The sequence below is a fragment of the Coloeus monedula genome (assembly GCF_965178545.1).
Source record: "Coloeus monedula genome assembly, chromosome: 5".
Taxonomy (NCBI): domain Eukaryota; kingdom Metazoa; phylum Chordata; class Aves; order Passeriformes; family Corvidae; genus Coloeus; species Coloeus monedula.
The window spans coordinates 309,033-320,427 of NC_138785.1; the positions used below are offsets into that span (position 1 = coordinate 309,033).

The following is an 11,395-nucleotide window of genomic DNA, read 5'->3' on the forward strand; positions in this document are numbered from 1 at the left end:
GGAATGATTTTCCTTCCATTTCAAAAGTACTTTCTAACAAGAAAAGATGTTGATTTTGTGAATTGGTGTTGTTTTCAACAGATGAAAGCAATGCAGATCCATCCCCACAGCAGCAATGCATAAAACCAGGTGCAAGTCCTACAGAAGGCAGCTAAAGTAAGTGCTACAGACACTTGCCATGTATGGTTTTAGTTTTGTAAAAACATATAGATAAAGTGGCAGTTTGTTGCTGTGAACACGTGTATTCTTCTACAGCAAATCTCCTCATTTTCTCGATGAGGAAAATAGACACCACAGAAAAATATACATTTAAGCTGTGTTTTTTCCTCTTTAACTCAAAAGGGGCATGTTGTTCATAGAAAGTGCTGTGTGTCATCAGTGATGGATACGCTGACAGACAAGGCTCTCCCAAAAGGAGACATGAATGCTTGAGACATTGGAAGGGGCTAAAGCAAGGAGTTGAGCTGAACCTCTGTACTTTGTAAAGAGAGGATTTCTTTAAAGGTGGTTATTAAGGCGTTGCAAGGTAATAAAGCAAGCGTTTTGCGCAAGTTCTTAAGGCATTTCCTCATGTTCTTGTTACACTTCGTAAAGAAAAAAATCCTGACACGTCAAAGCATTCAGGGGGCTACTCACTGGTCGGGTGCCAAGGGGCACAAATCCATGGGTGCCTTGCCCTGGGCGTGCCGGTTCACCCCGGCTGAAATCGAGGCCAGCAGCAGAGATGTACCCATGATGCTCTGTTGCCCAACCAGTGCTGCCTCTCGCATTGCACAGACTTGTCGCTCTCACCGGGCCCTGTGGGATGCAATGAGCCTGCCTTACAATGACCCCATTGATGCAGCAAGGCCTCTTGGAAAACTGGCTCTTAAGGTGTGTGCCAGCCTTATCCCAAGAGGCAAACTCCATGTGGAGGAGGGGATGGTGAGAGCCGCATGCAGGGATGCCGGATGAGAAATCAGGTACCGTGAAACAAAGCACATTACAGTAAGATGAAACAAAGATGTGTCCATGATACTTGTTTTCCACATATTCAGATCTGAAAGAGGAAATTCCAATGAATTGCTCCAAATGTGTCAGCGTTACTTGGTATCTGGGTACCTGCACAAGACTATAATTAAATGTTGCCTTTCAGAGGATAAATCATGCAGGAATTTAAGGGTAAAATTAATTATAAAGTGGAAGTTCTTCGGCGATGCTGCTTTTTAAGGCATCTGTAAGCCCACACACAGAAACACGTTGCTAATCATTGCCATTCCATCCTTTACTCATTATGATCCCTGAAAGAGCAGACAATAAAATCCTTAATAAGGGGGATCAGCACAAATTAAAGAAGCAACAAAAACAGTCATGTGACAGCAAAAAAGATACAATCTGCATGACATGACTAATGCTAGAGGGGAAAAAAAGGGGGCTTAGAGAAAGATTCCAGTTACATCATGCCCCACTTGGTGTGGAGGGCATCCTTCTAAATGCTACTTTCACACAGAGATTTACTACATTTACCTTGCCAACTCTCATACCATTTAGGTAATTAATAAGTGGTGCTGACACACAATTCTGTATCAACATGCTGCCTTTTTTCACTTCATCATCTCCATGCCACTGTCAACCTAAGCAAATGCTCCCAAAATAAGGAGGAGTATGATTTTTAAGTACCAGATCTATTGCAGCCCCACGAATGAATGTCTTTATTACTTAGAACTGCATTCTGAACATGGAGTTGTCGTATAGGGTATTCTGCAGTATCTTCTACAGTTATCTCTCTTGTATCAATAACTGTTTATAAAATAGAGAAACTAGGGGTGCTTGAGTCATCAGCTGTTACCGTGCAGTTCAGTGTCAATACTCAGGTTCCTTTCGCTGTGAGATAGGCTTATCAGGGGCACAATAAACTGGGTATCGATGTGCCTTTATGGGAGCCATAAGGCAGGGGAAGATGATTTTTCCTTTAAAAGGAAAAGAAGTAACCACCGTTGCAGAGCAGCTTGTTAAGATGAAACACGCTTCATATTTCAGGCAAATGTGTGCAGTAGGGATTTGCTGGGTGGGATCCCTCAGTCATCTGATGGTGGGATGTAAGTGCCGAATGAGGTCTTGCCTAATATAGCGACAGAGTGCATGGGCTTCAACAGGATGCTTGAAAGGAATTTTTTTAAATGTAGCTGTAACTGGTTGGCTGCTCTTTCAAGGATCTTATAACTGAAAGATCTGTTGCTTCCAGGAACTGCCTGTGCTACTGGGCCGTGATGGGGCCAAGGGCTGGAGGGGAACGTGGCATGTGCACCCCCTGAGCTCAAGACCATTGCGGCCAGCCCAGGTGCTGGGAGAGGTGCTGGCATTCCTGGTGCCTGTGCTGTAACTTAATTGACCATTTCTGCCCCTAGCGCCGGGGCTCCCTGGCAGCTGCACGTGTGTGCTAAGGGTCACTTCGGAAATGCTAGGAGATGAGAGATTAGGCCAGCAAATTTCCATTTGCCCACCCTGGGATGTTTTCCAAGCCTTGGTTTAGGCACAGATGGTGTTCATGGCAATGCAATGGTCCAATGGTCCTTTGTGTGCCAGCAGAGCCTACCTGGGCAGCAGCTGGCTGCAGGGCCCCGTGCCATTGCACATCGCATGGATGCTTTGAGGGCAAGCAAAGGCAGTGGTCCCGAGGCTGTGCCGTAGGCATCCACAGCCCCGGGAAGTCCCGGGCGTCAGTGCCTGGGCCAGACTGCTCAGAGGGCACGGGCAATTTTACGGCCCCAGGTACTATTTTCAGTGATACTTGCTGGAATGAAGGACACCTAATGTACCCGGGCACCAGCCAACGGCCGGAGGGGCCAGAGCTGCCCCCATCTCCCGGCGAAGAGCCGGGACAGCCGGGCCGGGGTGCTGTCCCTGCCCGCCGTCGGGACATCGCCCGCGGGCAGAGCCGGGGGCGGCGGGGCAGGAAGCGCGGAGGCCGAGCCGCGCCGCTGCCCCAAGCCGGGCGGGCCGAGTGTCGCCGCGGCGGGCCCCGCCTCTCCGCGGGCACATAAAAGTGCGGCCGGCCGGCCGGCCGACTCCACACCTCTCCGCCGCTCCTGCCTCCGCCGCCTCTTTTCCTGCCGCCTCCTCTCTCCCCGGGGACCGAGGGCGATGGACGCTGGCTGCCTGCGGGCCCGCAGCCTGCTGCTCTTCCTCGGTAAGCGGCGACGTCCCCGTTCCCGCGGGCTGGGGCTGGGAGGGCATCGGGCGCTGGGTCCTGGAGCAGGGGGATTCTTTGGCTGCTGAGAAATCTGTGTCAAAGCATAAAGTTCGGGTTGCCTTCAGATGAAGCAGATGTGTTTCTCTCCGAGATGAAGTCCGAGGCGGTGACAGGTGTACCCGGGTGGATTGTATGTGCTGAGGAGTGGAGCACACACCACACTCTGTTGTTACGGGAGGTTTTGTTGTTTGTGTGATGCCCAGGTGTGTCCCGTGACTGAGTGAAGGTGAACATTCTTTTCCTTCTCGCCACCTCTGCTCCTAGCCCAGTCTGTTCTCTTTCACCTTGACCTGTCCTGTTCATAGCCCGGTCCTGCTGCTTTCGCCCAGGCCATGCTCTGGGTGAGCTCAGTGGGTGAATCCTCACGGCAGCAGAGACTTCCTTATGATAAAAAAACAGGTTGTGGCCTCGTTCTGCTTGACACTTCTCCACCTCCTCGCTGGGAGCGTGTTACTCTATTGTATGACATAAGCTACCTGAAAGCCCCAAGAGAACACGTGTATCCTTAGAGCATCAAGAGTCCTGGGGCCTGGGCGTGCTGTTGATGTAAGAACTGATCCTTGTCACACACCTCCATGGGGCGCTGGCAGTGACAGGTGGTGACTGCTGAGAGCTGGCCCTGTTAGGCAACTTGAGCTATGTGGGCAGCAAAGTTCTGAGACCTGGCACACTCGCACCTTGCTTTAATGACAAAGCATGTTCTCACACTCATGATGTTGGACTCGAGGTCGTAGTTGACGGAGAAACTCGGTTCCCAAGACTTCTCTTTTGGGACAGATGTTTTCCTCGCCTGCCAAGCCCACTGCAGCATGAGTTTGCATATTTCATCTTAGCCAGGTATTTCCATAGCAGCTAATGGATCAGCTGCTGCAGAGCATCTCACTTGTCAGGACAGCAGGCTAAACATCTTGTAGTCTGTGAGTCAGCCATGCTTTGCACAAAACTGACACTGGAAGGAACTGGTATGTCTTCATGGATCTGTATGTGAATTTCTTTGTTTCCGTGGCAGGCACAGCATCTAATAGTAAGGGTTGGATTAGTCATAGCTAGGTGGCATCATAACAAGTGCTGTGAGCACTTTATTGCCTTCCCCTCCCAGGGCAGGAGTGTAAGCAGAACTTGGTGCTTCTGGGAAGACTGTTTGTTACTGGTATTATGCCAGACTGGAAGAGGTTCCCTGCTGAATGGCTGAAGCCTTACTGAAGTGACAGTCCTTGCCAGATTCATATCCTGGCTATCGTGGGCTTGGAGACTGCGCAGCAGAAAGGCAATGGTGGGAGAGAGATGTCACTCGCTCCTGAGGAGACACAGTGCTGTGCCAGCCATGTGTGGATGTGGTAGTGATGGGGACAAGCCCAGGCCCTGCCTTTTCTGGGAGTTGCTGCAGGAGTCTTGGCACCAATCTCCTTGTGCTCACTGTAATGCCCACTCAGTGGGGAAGGCAGGCATTGGACTTCCAGACTCACCAGACAGTTCCAGGAGCTGGTGACCTTATGTTTTCCTGTGTCAGATTCTCCTGGCTGTCAGAAAATTGGCTCAGCATAAAGATACCTGTGTCTGACAATGGGGAAAGTGTTAGTGGCTGAACTGTCTGGCTGGAAGTAATAATGGATTTGTGCTTCTGTGGCATAGGGACTTCAGCCGCCACGCAAGTGGTGGAAGGGAGTGTGGCTGAGGCACAGGGGCAGCATGTGAGTAAGAGCACTGGTGCGTAGGTCTCCAGAGGGGTGGAAGCAGTACTGGGATGACTGGGTGCGCATAATGCACAATTATCTGCATTATCTCTGCTTAAGGGTAAGTCCTGGCACAATGCTGAAGATGATCGTGTGGGCCTGTAGCAATTTTGGAGCACCAGTCTTCCCATGACAGACTGGCGTTTCCAGGGCTGCCTTAGAGCTGCTGTGACCTGATCCTGGACATCCGTAACTGTGAGTCTGCAGTTCCAGAATTAAACGATGGTGGTAGGGATGCTCACAAAGGCTGACTTCCATGTTACCTACTTAGTTTACCCAAAGGAGGCCTTAGACAGTCGAGACATGCCCTGGATGTCCAAAGGTGATAGGGATGCACCTTGATCTGTCTTTGGAGTTAGAGTGGGCTGAGATCCTTCAGGTGCATGTCACCTGGTCACCTCTGCTTTGGAAGTGCAATCCATGCGAAGGGTGTAGGTGCTACTGCTGTGACAGAGAGACCACAGAGATGCCAAGTGGGAGGTGGCATCATTCAGGTGAATTAGTACAAGACTGGCAATCTTGGCGCCAGACAAAGCCAACTCAAATAATAGTTGAGCTCTCAGAAACTTGACAGTTCCTCTAGTGTAAATCCTCCACACTGTAGTCCTCAGTTTAATGTATCTCACATGTGCATCCTTCATCCTTAGCAGTCAGTCTGCCATTGGAAACTACAGCTGGCTCTCAGTGGGCAAACTGATAATTAGCCCTTGTGAGTCTTCTATGATGGAGGCTGCAGGAAGCCAAGGCAGCTGGTCTCTGTCCCTCATTTTTCATTTCATTCCTCTTGGAAGGACAAGTAAGCAGCAGCCTTATTCCTGTTCCAGTAAATGCTGTCAGTGTTAACCTTGCAGGATCTGTAACCCACGAAGCCAGATGGTATTATGTGTTCATGCAGTGGTGTAGGAATACAACGTATAACACTCACATTCCTGCAAGACACACATGAAAATCCACCACCTCATTACTGCTATCTTGTACCGTGTGTTTGCTTAATGAACTGCAAAGGAATAACAATATAACCTCTCCCAGGTGCTGTGTTTGGTATACATCATCTGATAAATATCCTGGGAAAGGCTCTCTTTTGCCAATGCTGTGTGCGGATCCCTTATCCTCCCAATGATGTCAGAGGGCAAATATGTGCATGGGGGAAAGGGCAAAATAGCCCAGTGCAGAGCAGGAAGAACTTTGCCCAAAAGCAGCAAATACTGCTGGGTGTCAGCAAATATCTGCTCCTGCACTCCAGCCTTTCCGGTCCTGAGTGCCTGCAATCAGGTGGAGGAGGCACTTGTGCATGGCTGGGATTGGGAAAGCCCTTGGGCAGTGTTGGAGGAGGAGGTTATTTTTAATTTGTCCCTCATAGATGTCTGAGTTGTGGCCTTTGACTGGAAGGCTATGTTTCCTTCTGGAGCCAAGAGGAGAGCTGACCTGCCTCTTTCGTGGATGTGGGTTGGAGTTTTCTCAAATGCGAAAACCGGGTTCTGCTAACTCTCGGACTGGGAACTTCAGCTTAAAAAGCAGCTGCTCAGGTTATGCTCAGGTCAAGGAAGTGTGCAAACTGTGACAGAAATGTGTAGGCTACACGAGATCCTCAGCTGGCTTAATCCATCTGCTTAACAAGTGGGTATCGTGGATACCTGTGGTGTGTTTAGCCTTGACTTTCGTTGATTTCTGTCCTTACTTCTTTCTGTGACATGATGTATCCTTGGTGGGACACTGCTGTCCTGTGCCACAGCTCCTCCCTGCCAAGGGAGCAGCTTAGTCCATAGAGCACTCCTGAAATGTCCCCCTAGTTCCTAGGAAGAAGAACTGATTTGGTAAATCTTTTTCCAGCATCTTTTGGGACCCCAGGTCCCTGGGCTGCCACTGTCTGACAGCTGATGGCCTCTTTCAAACACTTGAACTTTCTGTTTTAGCAACTCAGACTGGCCTTACAGAAGTGTCAAACTGCTCCTGCTGAGTAAATCTACAGTGAGCACAGTGCTGCTTAAAAAAATCCCACCCTGAAAGTAAACTTGCATGTCCTGTCCCATTGGAGGGAAAGGCAGGTCCTGCTGAGTCATGCTGGCAGGCACAGGAGTCTCCAGCTGGTACAGGTGCCGGCTTCATGGATCTGTTACTGTCGCTCTGGCTCTGGGGGACCTGGGCTTTGTTCTTTCTTCTAGAGCTTGGTGGAAATCTGGCTTATTAGCTTTGCAAGGAATGGAGTATAGAGGGAGGTAAGAAGGAGGAATGATGTTTTTAAAAATGCAAACACAGGAAAAAGCCCTGTCCGTCTTAGATATTCCTGCCGGTTTTGTGTGTAGCTGGAGTGAAGGATAAAGGAAGCCTGCTAATCACCCAGAAATAGATGAGCTGCCGGAAATCCATAAATTACCACTCCTAGATTTAACCCTGAGATGCAATGAAACTTTCTAATAACTGGAGTTGAATTAGAGTGATCAGGAAATTATGGAGGCACACTCCCTCCATTAGCCGTGCATGACCCGACAAGTTAATAGAGGCAAACAGCCCAAAGACACAAATTACAGACTTCCGTGGAATGGGGCTGATGACTAAGCAGTTCATGAGCAGGTTAATTTGTGACCCTAGCAGGAGTGTTATCCAGGTGGATTTTGTGGCCAGCTGGGGCAGACATTCACTGATCCTCATGGGCTACCCATGAAGCTACAGGTACCTTTGCTGGCTTTCAAATCCTGTTTGGAAATGTTCATTTAACTAGTGGAATACCTGAAAGCTGTGCCTGTTTCCTGCTAAGTAACAGTGGCCCAGGGTCCATAAAGTGGTCAGTAACCTCTCCAAGCCCGTGGGCAAATGAGAAGGGTTTGGTATCTCATGTTAGCAGCTTTGCAAGCGGGCTTTTAACCAAAGAACTGCCAAAAGAGTGGGTGTCAGTGCAGGAACTGTCCAGCCCTTCAGCTCTCTTCAGCAGGGAGAGGGCTGAGGAAGCTCTTTGCTGGTAAAGAGCAGCTTTTGTGTTAAGACTACCTCAAGCAGTTTGTGGTCTCTGAAGACAATGATGGGGTGCTGAGCCTGGCTCAGCACTGACCTGGTGTGCTGAGTCACCAGCTGCACTGACTTGCAGATTCCTAGGAAATTCTCTTCCTGTGGGGCTGTCGTGAGTCAAGGATATCTTGATTTTGATCAGCAAAAGGACTCCTCCTGTGATGAATGCTGGATTGTCATGCCTAATTGTGGGAGCCTAGCTATTTTCCTTGCACAGGTGCCATGCCAGACCAGTCAGAAACTTAACATAATCATCAAATGGCCTAATTCCTGCCTCTCCCCCGTAATCTTTCCAAGCCTGTTCCTGCCCAGTTTCACTCAGAGTATGGGCAAGAGGTGGTCACAGACAGCAGGTTTCTGTTGAATCTCTGTTCTGCATTGTAAATTTGTATTTCAGAGATGTTTCTTTGGGCTGCTGTATATAATGTAGGCAGCACGTCACTCAGACCTATATTTTTTCAGCTTTCAGCTTTGGGCCTTTCCTACCATGATGAGAAGCTTCTGTTCTTGTATTAATGAGTACAGCAGCTTAAATACTTAACTCAAAATGCATCTAGTTTTGACTATTGTTTTTATTCTCTTACAGGTTACTTATTGCAAGCAGTCCTGGGCACAACAGTGATCCCATTATGTGGGCCTGGTGAAATGGAGAACTGCACAACAGCGCTCAGTAAGTACTGCACAGCTCATTGTAAATAACAGACCTTTGGTTCCCATCTTCCTTGGGCTGGCAGCCTCACTGAGGTGCCCTTGGGAATCATTTTTCTCTGAGCAACATTGCCCACATCCTGAGGTGCTAATGAAATATCCTTGCAGTCCAGACAGAGAACAGCCCACGTGTGGCCCAAGTCGGGATAACGAGATGCAAGCCTGAGATGAAGGACTACTGCTTCCATGGGCAGTGTGTGTACATCGTGGACTTGGATGAGCACTATTGCAGGTATGGATGGGCCCCACTCATCCTGCAGATCTCCCTGGGGTGGGCTTTGAGGTGAACTTTGATCTGGCTGCCATTGACACTTAGCTGAAACACCATTCCAGCCAAGTATTAAATACTCACAAGAACTTGAAGAGGAGCACTGCATCTTATAATGCTCAGCTGCATTTAAGGAAGTGTTAAGCACGTGTGCTGCCTCCAGTGATCTCTGTGAGAGTCTCAGACACCTGAAATTAGTGACCAAGCCAACTTAGACTTGGGACATTCATTCTGATGTGCTTCCCTGTCCATCTGTATTTATAGTAGTATGAGATCCAGAACTCAGGCACAGCACCAACGTCTCTCCTTTGATCCAACCTACCAAATAAGGACCCTCTAGTCATTTTTAAGGGTATTGCTTGTTCACCTGAACAATTTGCAACCATCTTTAGGACCACGTGGGCTTGAGTTACGTCAGGTTAAGTGTCTTGTCCCTGAGGAAACAGCAGGCCACTAGCATAGCATGCTCTTGGGCTGCTGAGGTGTAACCCCGCTGCCATGTCTCTGATTGTGCCTCCCTCACCCTCAGGTGTGACGTGGGCTTCTCTGGAGTGAGGTGTGTGCACTCAGAGCTCGTCCGGCAGCCCCTCAGCAAGGAGTACGTGGCACTGACCGTCATCGTGGTCCTGCTCTTCCTTGCCGCCATCTCTCTCGCCAGCTACTACATCTGCAGAAGGTGAGACTCGTGTTCCTGGTGGCTCGGGAGGCCGAGCCAGCTGGAGGTGTCAGGCATCCTCTGAGCATCCCCAGGTAGCGTGGAACACCCACTCACCAGACAGTTCGATACACAGACCTGCTCACCTGTGCTTGAAGGGCTCAGGACAGGCAGTGAGCTGACAGCGTGGCATGGCCCAGGCTGCAGGGCAGGCAGCAGCACTCCCAGGTGCCTATTCACCCTGATACAGGGGCTCTGTAGGTTGGTTCATGTCCGGCTTAGAGGGTGTGTTAAGAGAGCAGACAAGGAATAGGAAAATTCTAGTCCTTTAATTGGTAATGCCATTGCCCCGGGCACCAGGGACTGGAGAGCAGCTGGATTACTACTAGCTGATTTGTTGATCTGGTATGTTATTGCGGTGAGTGTGATATCATGAGCATTGCCTTATCAGCTTTACCATGGGGGACAGTACTCTTCTCCATGAACAGACCCAAAGCAGCAGGAATCATTCTCCAGCCTAAAATCTAGTGGTAAGCATCTGTCAGAGAGCTGAGGAGGTGGAATAACTCCAGAGGGAGAGCTCAGCTTCCCAGATCTGGTAGGTAGCTAGATGGTAACCGGCAGGATTTCTCAAAGACAAACCTAGTACCGGCAGGAAGACTTCAATGCAGATGTGGAATTTTCAGTGAAGAGTTGAGAAAGGAGACTGCATTCAAGTGATGTCAGACCTGAAAATGAGCACAGACAGAGCCCAGCTGCTAGAGATTTAAAACAGATGTGAGGAGCTAATACAGCTTTTTTTCCTTCCTTCCTTCCCCACTCCCCATCACTCCCCACAAGCAAGTGGCTTTCCAGAACTCAGATTTCTCTCTTCTACTCCAGGTACCGAAACAAGAGGAGACAAACAAATGCCAGTGAATACAAGGAAGTTGGTGCCCTATAGGAGAAACGGTGGCTTCCTGCAGTGTTCTGTTCATCTGGATGGACTCAGTGGCTTCCCACCTATTTAAATGTTATTTTTATTAATAATATTTACAATATTTATAACCTTTTAAAAATTTCAATTGTTAGGTGATTCAGTAAGCATAGGTCAAGCATTTTATTTTCAGTGTTTTATTTTTTTATTAAATAATATTTCCTAAAGGGAACCCTACCTAAGTGGTTCGCTGGGATAGAGATATATTTTTATAAAAACTCGTCTTCTTGCTCTGAAGAGAAGAATTTTATATTTATTCTTGTGAATATACTCAAAGCAATTGTACTCCTTGAAATAAAAGTTCTAGACAAAGTCAAACTGTCTGCTGATTTAAGAGAGTGGTGGTGAATGGAGTTACCTCCAGCTGGCAGTCTGTGCCTAGGGGATGTTACTCAGGACTCAGTACTGGGACCAGTCCTGTTTCATATCTTTGTTGACAAATCCTCAGAAAAGGAAAGACGTTGAGAGCCTGGGGCATATCCAGAGAAGGGAGGTGGGGCAGGGTCTGGAGCACAAGTCTGATGAAGAGCAGCTGAGCGAGCTGGGGGTCTCAGTGTGGAGAAAAGAAGGATCTGGAGGGAACCTTCTGGCTCTGCACAACTCCCTGACAGGAGGGGGCAGCAGAGGCAGGGGAAGTTGGGGGATCTGCTCACAGGGAACAGGGACTAAAGAAAATGGCCTCAAGCTCTGCTGGGGAGGTTTAGATGGGATATTGGGGAAAATTTCTTCAGTCTAAGGGCTGTCCAGCCCTGGCACAGGCTGTCCAGGACAGTGGTGGAGGCCTCATGCCTGGAGAGGTTTAACAGACGTGTAGATGTGG

At 49.0% G+C, this 11,395-nt stretch overlaps 1 protein-coding gene across 1 annotated transcript; it reads left to right on the top strand.

The window, feature by feature from the left end:
* Positions 1-3,123: 3,123 nt before the first annotated feature.
* EREG (epiregulin) lies at positions 3,124-10,542 on the top strand (the record flags this gene model as incomplete). The annotated part of the gene is made up of 5 exons (XM_082281652.1): positions 3,124-3,169; positions 8,555-8,638; positions 8,785-8,908; positions 9,474-9,620; positions 10,482-10,542. The coding sequence occupies 5 exons, from the start codon at positions 3,124-3,126 to the stop codon at positions 10,540-10,542; spliced, it is 462 nt and encodes a 153-aa protein (XP_082137778.1).
* Between the last annotated feature and the right edge of the window lie 853 nt (positions 10,543-11,395).